Source organism: Narcine bancroftii, chromosome 4 (genome assembly GCF_036971445.1).
Source record: "Narcine bancroftii isolate sNarBan1 chromosome 4, sNarBan1.hap1, whole genome shotgun sequence".
Lineage (NCBI taxonomy): Eukaryota > Metazoa > Chordata > Chondrichthyes > Torpediniformes > Narcinidae > Narcine > Narcine bancroftii.
Window position 1 is genome coordinate 99,382,057 of NC_091472.1, and position 19,352 is coordinate 99,401,408.

The window sequence follows — 19,352 nt, forward strand, 5'->3', positions numbered from 1 at the left end:
GGAGGCGTGGGCACAAGGGAAGGTGGTGGGGAGGGATGAGCGGACCTGGGAATCATGGATGGAACGGTCCCTGCAAAAGGCCAAGAGGGGAGGAGAGGGAAAAAATGTGTTTGATGGCGGGAAATTCCAACAGAAAATGTGTTGGTTGAGGAAGCTGTTGGGGTGGTAGGCAAGGATAAGGGGGATTCTATGTTTGTTGCATCTGGTGGCAGAGGATGCCAGGGCAGATGAGTGGGAAATGGAGAGATGCAGGTGAGGGTTGAGTTGATAGTGGTGGAGGGGAAGTCACATTTGTGGAAGAACGCAGACATTTCGGAAGATTTGGATTGGAAGATCTCATCTTAAGAACAGATGTGGTAGAGACAGAGAAATTGAGAGAAGGAGACAGAATCCTTGCAGGGGACAGGGTGTAAGGTAGTGTGGTCCAGGTAGTTGTGGGAGTTAGTGGGTTTGTAATATACGACTGTGGAAAGCTCGTCTCCAAAGATGGAGAGAGAGAGAGAGAACCAGGAAGAGGAGAGTGTTATCGGAGATGGATGAGGTGAGTTTGAGATCAGGGTGGAAGTTAGCCGCGAAATGGATGAAGTTGACAAGCTCATCTTTGGTGCATGAGGCAGCCCCAATATTGTTGTTGATATACTGGAGGAAGAGTTGAGGAGTCTTGCCTGTGTAAGCTTGCAGCACAGATTGCTTCACATAGCCCATAAACAGGGAGGCATAGCTGGGACCCAAGAATTTGGAGGAAGTGGGAGGAGTTCAAGGAGAAGTTATTTAGAGTGAGGATGTTCTGCCAGGCGGAGGAGGATGATGGTAGAGGGTGACTGGTTGGATTCTTGGTCGAAGAAGAAGCGAAGTGTTCTCAGAAATGACTGGTTGATGCAGGCACTGGGGTTTAGATGTTTCAAAAGAGATAGGAAGGGAGGCAAAAGAGGGCAGGAGTAGCATTATTATTCAGGGATAATATCATAGCTGCAGAAAGCGAGGACATCGTGGAGTCACTGTGGGTGGAAGTGAGAAACAGGAAGGGAGCGATCACTCTATTGGGAGTAGTTGGGAGGCCCACAAATAGCCCTCAGGACACTGAGAACAGATAAGTAAGCAGATTTTGGAATGGAGCATAAATAACAGGGTTATTGTTGTGGGAGTCTTCACTTCCCTATTTACTGGCACCTCATTACTGCAAGAGGGATAATATACAGCAGAATTTGTCAGGTGTGTCCAAGATGGATTCCTGACACACTATGTAGACAGGCCAACTTGAGGAGAGACAATACTGGATCTAGTACTGAGAAATGTACCTGGTCAAGTGGCAGACCTCTTAGTGGGAGAGCATTTCAGTGACAGAGATCACAACTCATTGTCCTTTTATGTAACTTATGGATAAGGATAGGAGGACACAAAATGGTTGGGTTTAATTGGAGAACCACGTAAAACCTCCCAAAAAGCAACACCTCACATTTCTCTACATTAAATTCCATCAACAATTTCTCTGCCCACCTGCTCAACTGCTCAAGATTCTGCTGCAATCTTTGGCAGTAGATTTAATAATCTGGTTTGAATTGCTTTCTGTAGTATAGCATTTCACAGCTTTGCTACTCTCCAGGATATAACATTCTCATCTCAATCATAAACCATTTACACACTTATCCTAAGACTTTGACCTCTGGCCCTGGACTCCCTGCTATCAGGCAGAGAATTCCTGTATCTAATCTGTCCAGTCCTGTTGCAATGCTGTCTGATATCCTCTCATTCTTCCAAACTCTAGAGAATATAGCCAAGCATATAAATGGACCATGCACCTATCTTCATTGACAGGATGGCAGCGGAGAGGGTTAGGACCATCAAGTTCATGGGAGTCCATGTGTTGGAGAATCTTTCCTGGAACCAGCACACCAATGCCTCTACTTTCTAAATCGAAGGAGGTTTGGCATGTCATTGAATATTCTGCTGAACTTATACAGGTGAAATGTACACTGCCTGATTTGGTAACTTGAGTGCCCAGGAACTCAGAAAGCTGCACAAAGTGGGAAACTTGGCAGAGTCCTCCACAGGCACTGACCTCCCATCCACTGAAGACTATTATGTGTGAGGTGTTCCCTAAAGAAGGCAGCCATCATAATAAAGAGCCATGGTCACAACCTCTTCCCGCTGCTGCCTGCAGATAGAGGTACAGATGCATTTCCAGTTTCAAGAATAGTTTTTAATCCAACAGCTATCAGGCTCTTGAACCTCTCTAAACAACCCTGACCATAAACTAATCTGGAATTACAAAAAGATCTCTCTGTACTATTAAAACATCACTTTTTTATTGCACTGACTGTAACTGTGAATATATACAGTAATCATCCCTTTATATTTATTATCTCATTTTCTGACTTGGCATATTTTGGTAATTTAGTTTAAACTATTTTATCAATGCTGCCTTCAATTCCTCTTCTAAGCCAGTCTGCTATAACTTTCAATCTTTCAGATATTTATCTACCTACACCTTAAATATGTCTAATGATCTGGGCTTCACTGCCCTCAGGGACAGAGACTTCCAGAGATTCACCTTCCCTGGAAGCAGAAATTTCTATTCATCTCATTTTTAAATCTGACCTCTTATTTTGTGTCTCTTGTTCACAACTCTCCCATCTGTGAAAACATCTGAACATCTCCTCTGCCCAACCCCTTCAGGGTCTTGTATATTGAGATTCTTCTAATCTCCAAGGGATGTAAAATAAAATTGTCCAGCCTCTCTCAATAGGACAACTTCTCATCCCATGGAACAAAACCTCCCTATTCTTAAACTCCAGACCCTTTGCTTTCTTAACTACTCATTGGAGCTGCCTGATAACATTTGTAATTCATGCTCAGGAGCATGTACATTCCATTGAGCATCATTCCGTAGCAGTCTTTCTCTTCATTTCAACAATAATTTGTCTTTTGATTCCCATCATCAAAGTACATGATCTCACACATGCCCACATTAAACTCTATTTGCCAGATTTTTGCCCACTAATTCAATCTATCTACTTTTTTTTGCCTAATCACAACATGCCATTCCATCAATTTTCATTGATTTTTCAAACTTGGAAAGCTTAAACATTGTTCCTTCCTCCAGGTCATGAATGAAAATACTCATCAATAGAGGAACAAGAACTGATCCCTGGGGTACCAGCCTGAATAGACCCCATTTATTCCAACTCCTGCTTGACATCTAGTTTTCAAGTCATGGAACACACTTCCTTCAACGCGGTGGGCTCTTAATTTAAGCACCAGTCTCTTGTGTGATACCTTGTTAAATGCCTTTTGAAAATCTAAATACACTGCATCTACACTTTATCCTCTGTTCATGTTCACTATCAAAGAAATGGCTGTTATTTCTTTGATTATAAATTCCTCCCAACTTTAAAGGGCTTACACTTCTTGTCATTAATATTTGTTTCATCCTACATTTGAAGTTGGAATCCCAGTTCGTGATATGGAGGAAGTGTTGCAGTCAACTCAGGTCCAACACCAATTCCCACAAGGAAACTGCTTGGTAATTCATTAGAAAGACCTGAAGCTCCAACGGCAAGAATTCACACCAAAAAAGGGGAAAATGATTTTTGGTTTTATAGCACCTTGTCGAATAAGAGTTTTATTGATATTATTTACAAGGTAGAACATGGGAGCCAATATGTGGAGACTGAGGTCCTTCAAGCAGCAATGAAGGATGGCCAGAAAACCGTGTGAGTGATGATAACATTGGGCATTGGAAGATTCTTGTGGTTGGCTAGCATGAGTGGCACCCAATACCAATTACCACCCCACAACTATAGAAAGGTTCAGAACCATAAGTCTTATCACCCAAGATAAGCAAGTTATTAATCAGCCTAGGATGCATCCAAAAATAAACAATTTATCTCACTGCTGTTTGAGGAAAGATGTGTCAAGTAAGAAGTTACATTTGTGATGCATGAACAGGTCTTTTGCAAGTCAATGTAATTTAATTTAAACTTAAAGGCAGTTATTCCAGACTGTAAATGCACAAAGCTAAACAACAAATGAACACCTTTGAGTTGAGAATGTCACAGAAAGTTTCCCCCAAGATACTGTTCTCCTCCCCCCCCCCCCCCCCCACCCCCACCATTTCAGTGCAGCCAGCTGTATTGATAACGGACATCAAACCAGTCTCTGAAATCAGTCTCTAAAACGAAAGCTCACTGGTTTTGTTTTCACAATTTATCAATGCATTGCTTGCTTAGAACATTCAGTTTGCACGAAAAGGAGAATAATTTAGATAAACTCTTCAAATCAGTCCTTGCTGATGATACTCCTCAAAATACTTTTTCACTTGCAAATCTCTGGTTTTAAAGAAATTCCCATTTGACAAGTCGTTTCTCAGTGTTTTGTGTATCACACCAGTAGAGAGAAGCTGCATAAAGCTCACTTTCCTGAGAAATCTTCCCACAGCATTCACCTTATAACTTCATAAAATACTCAAAACTATGGCCTGCAGAGTCATGCATCTCAAACCAAAACATTAAGACACGAAAGATGTAAAAAAAACTGCAGCTACAATTTTTTTTAAAATCTGAAATAAAACCAGAAAATTCTGGAAACATACAGCTGCTCAGGCAGCATCTATAGAAAGAGAAAATGGGCTAATGTTTCAGATCAGGATAGATTTCAGTAATGGCACTGTGTAGCCATCTTAAAGTACCTATTTATAAATGTTTCTTACACATTCCCATTTTAAAAAATTTAACATTTGATGTTCATTCAATAAAATGTTTAATAATTTTAAATGTTTTAAATAAACCCACAAACTTAGAGTAAAAAAAACAGAAATGCTGGAGCAACTCAGCGTCGTCCATAGGGGGGAAATGATATATTATTGACATTTCGGGCATGAGCCCTTCCTCAAAGTACAGGTTAAACAAAATTTATATCTTTACCTTCTATGGATGCTGTAAGATCTGCTGAGTTTCTGCAGCATCTCTGTGTTTTTACAACAATCACAGCGATTCTAGACTCGTGTTTCACTCACAATCGCAAAAGCACAAGAACCAAGTGTTAATGACAGGTTAATCATTACCTTTTGAAAATTCTGCCCCCCAAACAAGTCAAAGGTCTAGTTCTTGGCAAAGGGGTCATCTGCCAAGTATATTTTTGCAATAACACTAAAAAGTCCTCTCCTTTCCATGTTGAACAGGTGACCTGGTCTTGTTTGAGATTCCTTTTTGCTAATCAGTTAAGACCAACCTAATCTCGTCACCGTTATTGGTAGTCCTTCGATTCGAAGAAGACACTTACGTGGTTGTTCAGTTCATCTGTGGACACAAAAGTGACTGCCATCCCAGTCTGGATGCGCACAATGGGGGCACTGGAAGCCAGTAGTTGTAATAACTGTGGCTGCTGCTTTGTGACACCATCCGCGATCCTCCATCAGTTTTTGGCAGTGCCTGTCTTCAAAACTTGTCTCGGCTTCATAGCACAGGGCTCCCCAGCGGGTTCTGTCAGCAGCTGCACTTCTAGTTCTCTTGCCTGAATGTCACAGTAGTGTAGGGTTTCCTTCACAGCTTCTTTATACCGCTTGCGTGGACTTGAGCTGTGCGGGCCTAGGACGAGCCCTCGAGGTCTCCAGTTCACTGCTAGCGAGCATACAGTGGTGGTCCATTCTGATGACTGTCCCACCCACTGCATCTGGACTCTAATAGTCATCACCACTAATACATGATACCTCATTGCCCAAATGGAGGCACATCTTGTGAAGGCTTGGCCACAATTTACAAAAACCACAAGCTTGTCAATTAATAAGAAATCAAAGCACATCCTTTTAAACAGAGTATATAATGTGGATAATCAATAGGAGTAATTGCTTCAGATAATCAATGGAGCTAATCCTTTCAATGCAGTGCTGCTAACGAGCAAGGAGCACCTACGTGGCGCCATATTCCTGCACAAATGCAACATCGGGCGTTTTATGAAAAGTACACGGCAACAACCTCGGCGTTTCCATGACAACCACCCCACAACTTCGGAGGCACAAATGAAGTCATTATGCTGGGCAAAGGACCCAGCTCACAAGGGAAACGGGAGGGCGGCAGTCAGTGCGGGACACCCGGAAACTCCGAGCTCCCAAATCGCAAGGCATGGCGACGTCCCGGGCTCGCATCCTATCAGCACCAGGGGCTATACCCGCACCGCGCCCCGCGACCGAGCTGCCTCGACCCGTCCCGAGCCGCAACTGGGTCGTCCCCTTAGTCGCCCCTCCGGCCCGTGTGCTGCGGGGAGCGGGAGGTTGCGATCGCTGCTCTGGCGGATACTCACAGGTCTCGGCATCTTGACGCCAGGGGAGAACGACCGGACCGCGGCGGTGAGCGAGAGAGAGAGCAGCCGGCAGCCCGCGATCAAAGTCCGGGCACCTGTCAACACAAGGGCTGCGTCAGCGCTCGGCACCGGGCGGACTGGCGGGGTGGAGTGCGATGGGCCGGCAAAGCACCAGATCCGCCCCTACCCCGAGAGGGGGAAGGACAAGGGAGGAGCGATACGGGAGAGAGAACGGGGGATACAAGAGGGAGGGAGATATGGGAATGAGGCGGCGATATGATAAGGAGAAACTGGGAGGGGGTGGGTGCTCTGGGGAGGCATGGGGCTCACTGGGGGAGGAGGAGGGGAGGTGGCGGTGGGGGGCAGGGGTGGGACAGAGGGGAGGTGATGGTGGGGGGGACAGAGGGGAGGTGGCGTTGGGGGGGGGGGCAGAGGGGAGGTGGCGGGGGAGAGAGATGAGTCGGTGAAGGCGAAGATTGCCGTACTGACAATGGGGAAGGGAGGGTGACTCACGTGGAGGCTAGTTAAACTCTGGCAGGAATGTTTACAGCTTCGCCCTCAAATACCTCCCCAACAGCTCGGGTTGGCTGTGTGTCCTGTGCTGAGCGGCGCAAGGTGTCGGTTCCCGTGCCCGCCGGATCACCCGCGCCTTCCCCCCGTTCCAGTCCGGCCCCTCTCTCCCCCGCCTTTGCTCCCTCTTTCCCCCCCCCAAATCTCCTTCCGTCCCCTCACCTGGGTTCGGTCGCCCACTGCTCTGTGCTCTCGGCCACGCTACCTGCCTCAGCTTGGCTTGCCTGGCCTCCCCGCCCCGCCCAGCCCACGGTTCTGCAGAGAAACCCGAGCCAGTTTTCGGTGTGTGTTACACCTTTCCGGATTCTTGGCGCCGAGCCCGGGGAATTCTTTCTGTGACACTTGCAGTAAAAGTTTTTTTGCTCCGACGGAACATCAGTCCCGAGCTTGAAACGCTGCTGTGGTATTATTCTATGGAAGCAGGCGAGGCATCTCAACAAGTACTTTCATGCCGTTAAACAGGAATATCTGTCGACACTGTGTAAATCATAAAACTGCTGGAGAAACTCAGCAGGTCATGGAAGCAAAGATATATATATATATATGCAATGTTTCGGGCCCGAAACGTGGGTTATTTATATTTGCTTCCTCTGGACGCCGCGTTGCCTGCTGAGTTTCCACACCTTCAATGCCATGCCGTATTACAGCGTTAACCAGGGTGGCACTTGGACGTGCATGGGCAGAACCATCAGTGTCAAAGCAAATGCAGTAGACACATGGTAACAGGCCATTTCGGCCCATGAGTCCGGGCCGCCCAATTACATCCGTTTCGTTTCGAACGTGGGAGGAAACCGGAGCCCCTCGGGGCTAACAAGCTCCAGATAGACAGCCCGCGATTGAACCGCAGATCCCATCACTGGCTCTGTAAAAGCATTGCACTAACCTATCCAGTCGCCTCCGTTTGGCAACACCTTTTCAGAAATTCTACAGAAAAATCCAGCAAATAATTCATCATATCCACATTAATTAAACTGGGAACAATTGTTTGCTGTAAACCAATATTTAACAAAAATAAAAAGTTTAGGTGTTAAATATTTGAAATATAGGCAAGTTCTGTGGGAAGGGAAGAGAGTCTGATTCAATGGTGAGGACAAGTTGTGGGTTCAGTGGGGCAAAGGTTAGATTACAGAGCCTGGTACTTTTTAGTTTGACAAAATGTTAATGATGTTACTGGTGAACACTATTTGCTAACCCAGGTGCATAAAAATAAAGAAAAGGTAGAGGTTCCATTCTCTTTCTTTCTTTGGCTTGGCTTCGCAGACGAAGATTTATGGAGGGGTATGTCCACGTCTGCTGCAGGCTCGTTGGTGACTGACAAGTCTGATGTGGGACAGGCAGGTGCGGTTGCAAGGGAAAATTGGTTGGTTGGGGTTGGGTGTTGGTTTTTTCCTCCTTTGTCTTTTGTCAGTGAGGTGGGATCTGCGGTCTTTTTCAGAGGAGGTTGCTGCCCGCCGAACTGTGAGGCGCCAAGATGCACGGTTGGAGGCAATATCAGCCCACTGGCGGTGGTCAATGTGGCAGGCACCAAGAGATTTCTTTAAGCAGTCCTTGTACCTCTTCTTTGGTGCACCTCTGTCTCAGTGGCCATGGCGAGCTCGCCATATAACACGATCTTGGGAAGGCGATGGTCCTCCATTCTGGAGATGTGACCCACTCAGCGCAGTTGGGTCTTCAGCAGCATGGATTCGATGCTTGCAGACTCTGCCAGTACGAGTACTTCGATGTTGGTGATGAAGTCATTTCAATGAATGTTGAGGATGGAGCGGAGACAGCGTTGATGGAAGCGTTCTAGGAGCCATAGGTGATGCCGGTAGAGGACCCATGATTCGGAGCCGAACAGGAGCGTGGGTATGACAATGGGTCTGTACACGCTGATCTTTGTGTGTTTCTTCAGGTGGTTGTTTTTCCAGACTCTTTTGTGTAGTCTTCCAAAGGCGCTATTTGCCTTGGCGAGTCTGTTGTCTATCTCTTTGTCAATCCTTGCATCAGATGAAATGGTGCAGCCGAGGTAGGTAAACTGGTTGACCGTTTTGAGTTCAGTGTGCCCGTTGGAGATGTGGGGGGTGGGGGGGCTGGTGGTCATGGTGGGGAGCTGGCTGATGGAGGACCTCAGTTTTCTTCAGGCTGACTTCCAGGCCAAACATTTTTGCAGTTTCCGCAAAACAGGATGTGATGCACTGGACAGCTGGCTCTGAATGGGCAACTAAAGCGGCATCGTCTGCAAAGAGTAGTTCACGGACAAGTTGCTCTTGTGTCTTGGTGTAACTGGGGACAGCGGTCGTAGAGGTTCCATTATTGTCACATAATACTACACTTAGAAGGAAATGTACATGAAATTCTTTAACTTTGTCTGCCACAAGGAAGGCAGTCACCACTTTGTCCAGCGCCCCTCACAGAAATAAAGAACAAGGGACAAACTGAGATTAGAGGCCTCTGAAATTGAGTATTTAACCACTGCTTTGATTAGTGAAGATATGGAGGGGGTGCTTGGGGAGAGATGAGATGACCATTGTGGATATGGTGGGAGTGCTTAGGGAGAGGTGAGATGACCATTGAGGACATGGTGGGGGTGCTTGGGGAGAGATGAGATAACCATTGAGGATATGGTGGGAGTGCTTAGGGAGAGGTGAGATGACCATTGAGGACATGGTGGGGGTGCTTGGGGAGAGATGAGAACACCATTGAGGATATGGTGGGAATGCTTGGGGAGAGATGAGATGACCATTCAGGATATGGTGGGAGTGCTTAGGCTAGAGGTAAATATACAAGTTTGCCGATGACACCACAGTTGTTGGCAGAATTCCAAACAGCAATGAGAAAGCGTACAGGAAGGAGATGGATCAGCTTGTTGAATGGTGTAATGACAACAACCTTGTGCACAACGTCAGCAAGACCAAGGAGATGATTTTGGAACATGCTCCAGTCTTCATCGAGGGCTCAGTAGTGGAGAGAGTTGAGAACTTCATATTCCTGGGTGACAACATCTCCGAGGATCTGTCCTGGAGCCTCCATGTTGATGTAATCACAAAGAAGGCTCGCCAGCAGATATACTTTGTGAGGTGTCTGAGGAGATTCGATACATCTCCGAAACTCTCAGAATAAGAATAAACTCCAGAGGGTTGTTAACTCGGCCTGCGACATCACAGGCACCAGACTTTTTAAAATATTTTATTTATAGTTTTCCAGGTTTGACTCAACAGTTTACAACTTTGTAATCAATAATAATTACAAATAAGTACCATTTACAACTTGTCCTTATCCAATCTTTTCAAGTTTTTGATCGAGTCCAAACCTAATATTCCTTTCTCTCTCCACCTCATCTGCCCCCGCCCCCACCCCCCAATTCTCTGGACGTCAAACACTCAGCATATAAACAACCAAAAATGAACATTTAAGACATTAAACATCCACAACATGGGAATAAGTCATATCGGGGAGTTATGAGTCTGGCCTGGTCAAACGGTAAGGGATCAGGCCGATTTTCCTTTCTTTTCATGACTGGACTGAGGTGGACTCATCACCTCACCCCCCTCCCCCCAGAATTGGGGAGGGATTAGGGTGAGTTGGGCCCTGAGGCAAAGTTCTTTTCACAACCGTGCTCCTGTATGGTTCAGGTACAACTGCCAAATTTTTTGGAAGGTGCTGTACCTTCCCCTCAGGTTGTAGGTAATTTTCTCCAAGGGAACACAAGCTTGCATCTCCTTGCTCCATTGCACAATACTCAGGCAAGAGTTGGACTTTCAGATACCCGCTATGCACTTCCTGGCCACCGCCAATGCGATCATTCCAAATTGAATTTGGAATTTAGACAGCTTCATTTTAAGACTTATGTCCATTATGTTGCCCACCAGGAACAACTCAGGATCTTGTGGGAATTCCTTACCCATAATTTTCCCTAGGACTTCTCTCAGCTCTGCCCAGAAGGGCCTCACCTTGGTACATGTCCAGATTATGTGCACAAAGGTTCCTGTCTCAATGCCACATCTGAAACTCTGATCTAACAGTTCCGGCTCTTAATCATTTGCGGCGTCAGCTACAGCTGATGCAAGAAATTATACTGCACCAGCCTGTATCTCACATTACCGCGGTCATGCTAATCCAACACAGGCCGGACCAGCACTGCTCATCAATTGTTGATCCCAAGTCCGATTCCCACTTCTGACTCGATTTATGGAGACCTCGTTTGGAGCAGGAGATACATTGATGAAAATGAATTTTCATGTGATTCCTTCTCGTCCTCACCTACCACCCCACCAGCTTCTGCATCCAACACATTATCCACAGGAGCTTCCGGTACATACTACAGGACCCCACCACCAGACACATTTTTCCTTCTCCTCCCCTCTCAGCCTTCTGTCAGGACTGCTCCCTTCATGACTCCCTTGTGCACTCTTCCCTCCCTCCACCCATTGTCTCCCCCAGCACCTTCCACTGTGGTCATAGGAGCTATAATTCCTGCACCCACACCTCCTCCCTCACCATGGTCTGAGGTCCCAAACAGACCTTTCAGGTGAAGCAACACTTCACCTGTACCTCTAAAGAATTAATTTACTGCATCCTGTTGGTGCACCCTCTGTGCCATTCTTTACATTGGAGGGACCGGTCACTAGGAGATCGCTTCACCCAGCACCTCCTCTCCATCCGCAACAAAAGTCACCTCCCCGTAGCCAACCATTTCAATTTTGAGACACACTCTCAACCTCACATGTGTCCATGGCCTTTCACACTAACCCACCGTGACTACCCGCAGATTGGAGGAACAACACCTCACTTTTTGTCTGGGCACTCTCCAACCCCAGGGCATGAAGACTGAGTTCACTATATTCCATTAATCAGCTTGCCTTCCCCCCCTCCCCCCCAACTATTCCTTCCAGTTCCTACCTTCTTTCTCTCTCTCTACCTAGCCTAGACTCTGTAGCGCGAATAATAGCTCACGACTGGAGTCCTACCCCTCCCCCCTTCCCACTTTTGTTCAGACATCTCTCATGTCCCTCCACAACTTGATGAAGGGCTCAAGCCTGAAACATTGGTGATATATCTTTACCTTTGCTACACAAAGGCACTGTTTGACCTGCTGAGTTTCTCCAGCATTTGTGTGCTTTTTCCCCTTCGAATCCTGGTCTCTATGTCACTGCACTTTTGTAGGGCCACGGTTGGCACTAATTTGTCCTGCAGAAAAAATCTTATTTGAAGGTAGCAGTGGAATGTCTTATTTGACAAATCATATTTCTGCCTAAGCTGCTCGAATGACATTAATTGCCCTTGCTCGTAACAGTCCTCTATGCACCTGTTGCTGTTCCTGCACGAGGTGTCTAGGATCTTGTTACCTACCGTCAAAGGTATTAACTGGTTTGAAGTCAAGGGTGTTTTTGGGAACAGCCCCAGTTTTATTCCTAGATATGAATAATTTGCTTTAAGATGGGGCTGTCTGTTTTTCCAGATAGCAATTTGGCATCCCACTTGTAAATAAAATTCTCTGTTACCCTCTCGCCCACTAAGTGTATTCCAATTTGTACCCTAGATGGTACGTCTACCCCTCTCCAAAAATTGAGGAGACGTACCTCAACCGGGCTGCCCAATAATATTTTTTAAAGTCTGGCAACCGTAATCTGCCCAGACTATAGTACCAGGTCAATGGCTACCTTCCCATTCCATAGGAATGTTCTTAACCATGAGAGCAGGGCCTGAAAAAAAAATCCTGGGCAATGCCACAGGTGAGGTCTGAAAAAGATACTGGAGTCTTGCCAACATATTTATTTTCACACAGTTGACCCTGCCCACCAACATTATGGGCAGGGACATCTATCTGTTTAGATCCTCCTTGACCTTTCTCAGCAAGGGTGTGTAACTTAATTTGTACAGATTATTTAGATCATTATCTATTTTGACTCCTACGTACTTGATCCCATTTTGGGACCACTTCAAGTAACTGTTTTCTTTACATTGGCTATAGTCCCCTCCCGTAAGTGGCATAATCTCACTTTTATCCCAATTAATCTTGTACTCGAAGACCTCCCCATAGTCTTCTAGAGTAGGGCACAGCTTGGCGATGAATTTACTGGGTCTGTCAAATATACCAGTACATCATCATCAAATAAACAAATCTTCCTGTGGTCTACTTGAAACCCCTTAATGTCTTGATCCTGATGGATAGCCTCAGCCAACAGCTCCATAGCCAATATGAACAGAGATGGAGATGGTGGATATCCCTGTCGGCTTGATCTTGTGAGTGGGAAGGCTGAAGAAATTTTCCGTTGGTCACATCTTTCACCTTGGGTGCATGGTATAGTTTCCTTATCCAATTAATAAAAGTTGATTCTAGCCCTATTTTGTCCAGAATTTTAAATAAAAAGTCCCACTCTAATCAATCAAATGCCTTTTCTGCATCGAGAGCCAAGGCAAGATCCCTCTCATTTCTGGTTAGCGCTAGATGTATTATACTTAGCAGTCTGCCCACGTTATCCACTGCCTGTCTTTTTTGTATAAAGCCCACTTGATTTTTGTTAATTAGTTCTGGCAAATTCCTCACCAATCTATTTGCCAGGGCTTTAGCTATTATCTTGTAATCCATGTTTAATAGCGAAGTAGGTCAATAAGAGGACATCTTTAACGGGTCCTTATCTTTTTTCAAAATCATCATAATGATTGCTGTCGAGAAAGATTCCGGAAGTCTATGAGTCTCCATTGCCTAATCTATCACCTCCATATAAAGAGGTATCAACAGATCTTTGAATTCCTGATAGAAAGAACTCAGGTGGAAACCCATCCTCCCCGGGACACTTGTTAATTTGCAATGAATTCAATGCGCTCACTATTTCTTCCTCTATGAAGGGACAGTCAAAACATTCCTGTCCCTCCATATCCAAGTTTGGCAACTCCATCTTAGACAGGAACTCACCAATTTTATTTGTCCGCCCTTCCAATTCTGATTTATATAAACCTTCATTAAATTTCCGCAATGTATCATTAATTTCCTTTGCTTTGTAAGAACTTCAGGGCTCTTTCCCCCAATTCATATTTTTGAAGGTAAAAACTAAGGCAACCAAAAAATATAAAGAAAGCACAAAGACCATTTACAGTCATACACTTGCTCAGTCCCCTGTTACCCTTCCATCACAGCCTTTGTCCCATGCTATCCCCACTCTTCCCCTCCTTGGTCAGTGACCACCTCCCTTTGGTTGTCACCACCCCCGACCCAACAGTAGGTTGTGCAATTTGCACCCATCATCTCCTCCCTCAGTCTCCCAAACAAAAAAATTACAGTTGTAACGTTCACTTCTGTTTGTCATAGCCTCATTTTTCATATCTTCTTTTTACTTAAACACTAGAATACATTACAGTTCACAAGGAGTCCGTATATCATGGTCAATTAGTTCTTATTTTGATTTTGGCTCTTCTTTTTACCCACTAGTGTGGGTAAATCTTCCACCATTTGTTGCACTCTCTTGGGGTCTGTAATAAATTTCCTTTCTTCCTTTCTTCCCCCCCTCTTACCCCAGGTGGCCAGGTACCTCAGCATCCACTCGTGGCCCTTCTGTTTGATTAGTCTTTTTACTGGCTCCAGTGCCTTTCTTGCCTTTAAGAGCACCGCACTGATATTGGGCTAAAAAAATTCTTATTCCCTCTATTTCTATGGGGCCCCCTCTCTTTTTATCCCCAATTGCCACTGCCCTCAGTATTTCTTCCTTGTCCTGGTATTGTAATAATTTTACCAGTACAGAGCATGGTCTCTGTCCAGGGCTTGGCTTCGGAAGGAAGGATCTATGTGCCCTTTCCACCTCCACCCTTTCCACCTCCACTCTCTCCCCCAGTTTGCCTTCACCCAGCACTTTGGGGATCCACATTTGAAAAAGCATATGGGGTTCTGTACCTCAGAACCCTCTCTCAACCCCACTATTTTAATGTTGTTCCGCCTACTGAAATTTACAAGAGAATCTATCTTCCCCCATACCTGGTCCCTTTCTTTTATCAGAGTATCTATTTTCCTCCCCATATTATAATGTCCTCTGTTGCCCTCACTCTTTCCTCAACCTCTGATACCCTTCCCACTAATCCTGTAAGGGCCCCCTACATTTTATGTAGCTTTTTCCCCATGTCCTCAGCCTTTTTATCCATAGCTGAGGAAAGCCTACCTTCCATAAGGTTGAGTGCTGTCATAATATCATGCAGGAAGGGCTCTGAGCCTCCCTGTGTGCTTTGCCTCACTGAGGCTTTCCACCTGACCCCCTAAGGCTCCTCGGGGGCTCCATTCTCCAGGTCCATTGCTGCCTGGGACCTCACCACAGTTCCTAACCTCCTCGCACTTGCTGCTTCTGTTCTCCTCTTCAGCTGATCCAATGCTGGACCCTCCTCTGGAATTCACCTCCGCAGCCGACCCGACGCTGCCTGGATTCACCTCACCCGCAGATCCATCCAACCTGTGGCTGGATCTGCCACAAGGGCTCATTTTCATGCCAGGCCTGACGCAGCCTGGCTCCTCCTAACCCACCACTCCACTTAACCTGGGGCTGGACCCGCCACCAAGACCCAGGTAAACAACACTTCCTCAGAGTCGGGTCCAGTAAAGGCACCCCCCAATCTCTTTGTGCGTTGGCTCATGTTCATCTCCACACCACTCCGTTCCCCCAGATTGCAATCCTTGCACCTGCTGAGACTGCCACTTGGATCCCATGCATTATTGGGCCGCTCGCTCTGGAGGGGAGGTGGGGGATACCAAACCCCTCTCTCCCTCCACCACTTAATCCAGGGCTTCCTGCCACTGCCCGACAGCCTGGAGCGACGTCTTCCTTTAGGACTGGGTCCTCCTGTTTCATGGGCTGCACATTTGAAGTGGCCATTCTTTCAGTGGGCTCACCATTTTCCTCACCAGGAGGCTCCTCCACATTGGTTTTCAGCTTCAAAGTTGCTTCTTTACCGGTTTTTCATGTGGACTTTCCTTTTTTCATCATTTTTAGGTTCTTGGAGTGTTCCCACTTCCTTTAAGTGTATTCAGGTGATTCTTTTGAAGTTTTCTTTCATTAATTTTTGTTCATTCTTGGAAGCTCTGGGTTTCTGCCTCCTACTCTCTCCACATCACGTGACCTCTCAATTCCATAGGCACCAGACTTCACTCCATCAAGGACATCTTCATGAGGCAGTGTCTTAATAAAGCAGCCTCTATCCTCAAAGACCCCTACCACCCAGGCCATGCCCTCTTCACTCTGCTACCATCGAGGAAAAGGTACAGGAGTCCAAAGACGAGCCCTCAACGGCACACGGACAGCATCTTCCCCATTGCCATCAGATACCTGAATAATCAATGAACCAAGACACTGCCTTACTTTTTGTGCAATATTTTTTATAGTAATGTTTTAAGATGGTTATAATATGAATGTTTGCTCGATGATGCTGCCCCAAAACACTGAAGTTCATGACAATAAATTCTGATTGATTCTGAGATTAGCTATGAGTGAGGCTCTAACTCACCTGCCTCTCCTGTTCCCAGATGTTCTCAGGAAGTGAACTGCACTGACTGCAACCTTCGGTGATGCAGTCCCAGTGTGTGCCTCCCATTCACTTCTGATTCAGTACAGCACATTGGGATCGGAGCTTGGGGCACTCAACACAAGATTTTATAATCACAATCAGAACTGGTTTGATGGAAATCTTGATAGACACCTGGTGGAAATTAAATTTGTTGAATTGAAGTAAGGGCAATTACATATTTATGAGTGCTGATTTGGCAAAGATAAAAAGATAAATCATTTTAATAAGATTTGCCAGTGGGTAAAACAGAGGATTAAGGGTGGAAGGTAGGAAAAAATAGATTAATGTGGAATAGGATTACATTGTGGGCTGAAGGGCCTGTACTGTTCAATGTTCTCAAACATCAACAAAATCAGAACATGCTAGAACTATACAGTTGGTCAGGCAGCATCTGTGATCCTTTGCCAGATGGTTAGAGGATACAGATATTGATGATGAAGTGGGAGACCAACTTTCTATCATATTCAGGATATGCTGGGGAGTTGGGAGCCATGGATAGAGAGGGCAGCCCCTTCCTTTAAGTGTCCAGTGTGAAAATAATTAAATAGAGAGGGGAATTAAAAACAGAAAATGTATCTGTTTCTCTCACCACAGAAGCTGCCTGACCTGCTGAGTTTTTCCAGCATTTTATTTTTATTTCATATTTCCAGTATCAGGGGAGTTTTTGTTTTCCATGGCTCTCGAATTTTGTCTAACTTCTGCATCTCTGATAAGCATCCATCCATATTGCTTCACTTCACTGTAGTTTATTTCCTTCCTCTCTTTATCAACCATCCAATCCTGCACTTCAGAAGGATACCTCATTTTGATGTCACACTGAAAACGTTACAATAAGGCAAATAGTATAATTGACTTCAGAGATTCCTTTTGCTAAATTACCAAATCCAGAGAAAGATTTTTAATTTAGCAATAACCAAAAAGGCCAATGAGAAATTAATCAAATCCCTTTTTAACTTCATTAACTGTTTACTGCTTCACATCAACTATTAAAATGCTCATAGCCACCAGCCCAAATATTGTCCTCAAACATGCTGACAAGTTCAGTTCTTGTGTCCATCACTGACCCCAACCTCAGAGGCCAAAAATCCACTCTTGGATACTTCTCACTTCCCCCCAGGACTCTGATCCCATTCCTGACTATCACATGTCACACAAGACACTGGAATCTGGAGTGAAAACCAACAACTCACTGAGGCGGGATTGTCCCCACAGGATTCAAGGCAGCCACTACCATCCTGGTCGGTGCCCAAGAGAATGATAATAACTGGACTAAACAGACACTGACATCCATGATCATTACGTGCTTTAAGTGACTGGGAACACTGGAGAACAACATTTTTTAAAAGTTGCTTCCTGAAAAAGGATGGGTATTAGGATAGGCAACTTCAAGCTGAATACAAAGATAATTTCAGATTTTCAATATCATGTAGGAAGTTGGAGGAACATTAACTTTTATTAAATTTAGCATGTTTAATCGCATAATGATGCTGAATCAACCTCTCAGGTTGACTGCACATATTACACAACAAATGTGAAGAGTGCAGGGTTTGTTTTGGTCACCAATTTTACAACCAAAGTAGAGTTCATAGGCTTTCTTGATCAGTGCAGTCATACTGCATCTTTGAGTCTTAAGTGTATACTCACCACAAATGTAGCAACGTTGTCAATACATTTCTGCTGTATTAAATATTCCTTAAGGCAATAAATGCTATTGTTAGTTACACTCACTATGTTATCACCTGAAGAACAAGTGCATTCAATCATATATCAATGTAATGGACAGCATCTGTCCATGTGAGCTGCATTTATAGCCTGTCTGCATCTACCCTAACTAAGCATGCCAAGTCCTAAGACAAAATTTGCATAGCACATAAACTGAATTCATGCCCCGGTATGCTTAACTGACCAAAACAGCTTGCTTTGTGGGCAATATACTAGTAGACTTAAAATATGACAGGAAAACACAAAAATAGGTTATATCTAAAAAGAGGTACATGATAGGAAAATTTTAAAGTGATTTTCTTGATTATCAGATCACAATCCATAAAATACACCCAAAAATGTTCAAGAAGCAAAATCTTCATACCCATTGTAATGGAACACATCAAATCCCACCTTCCAGTGACATTAGATTTGTTCCAGTTTGCCCACCATCCAAACTGGTCCACAGATAATGCTATATCCCTGAACCTCCACTCCGTCCTGAATCACCCAGAGGTCAATGTTTCATATACCAAGCTGTTATTCATTTACTTCATCTTAGTATTCAACATGATCATACCTTATAACCATTTAACCATTTACAGCACAGAAGCAGGCCAGTTCGGCCCTACTAGTCTGTGCTGAACACCTTCTCCCACCTAATCCCACTGACCTGTCCAACTTTTCCTTGAATAATAACATCGATCTTACTTTTACCACCTCTGCTGGAAGTTCATTCCACACTCCCACCACCCTCTCCTTGAAAAAGTTCCCCTTCATGTTTCCCCTAAACTTCTTCCCTTTTACTCTCAATCCACGTCCTCTTGTTTAAATCTCCCCCACTCTCAATGGAAAAAGCCTATCCACATGGACTCTATATTTCCCCCTTATAATTTTGAATACCTCTATCAAATCACCCCTCAACCTTCTATGCTCCAGGGAATAAAGTCCCAGCTTGCTCAACCTTTCCCTATAACTCAAACCCTGAAACCCTGGCAACATTCTCGTAAACCTCCTCTGCACTCTTTCAATACTGTTTATATCCTTCCTATAATTCAGTGACCAAAACTGCACACAATATTCCAAATTTGGCCTCACCAATGCCTTATGCAACTTCAACATAACATCCCAACTCCTGTATTCAATACTCTGATTTATGAAAGCCAACATACCAAATGCTTTCTTCACCACCCTATCCATATGTGATTCAACTTACAGAAAATTATGTACCATGACTCCTAAATCCCTTTGTTCCATTG

At 44.9% G+C, this 19,352-nt stretch overlaps 1 protein-coding gene across 6 annotated transcripts in view; it reads right to left on the reverse strand.

The window, feature by feature from the left end:
• LOC138760895 (ezrin-like) overlaps positions 1–19,352 on the reverse strand; it is a 133,455-nt gene that overhangs the window by 83,199 nt on the left and 30,904 nt on the right. The window contains exons 1-2 of one of the 6 annotated variants that reach the window (XM_069932183.1): positions 16,333–16,414; positions 6,298–6,392 (exon numbers count right to left, since the gene is read on the reverse strand). The exons of 2 other annotated variants lie outside the window; for them this stretch is intronic. In XM_069932183.1, the coding sequence (XP_069788284.1) occupies positions 6,298–6,309 (12 nt within the window). In that variant the 5' untranslated portion in view covers positions 6,310–6,392; positions 16,333–16,414. Of the gene's footprint in view, positions 1–6,297; positions 6,393–6,810; positions 6,888–7,029; positions 7,136–16,332; positions 16,525–19,352 lie in introns of those variants that run through there. 3 more of the 6 variants (XM_069932181.1, XM_069932184.1, XM_069932178.1) reach the window with 3 other exon arrangements.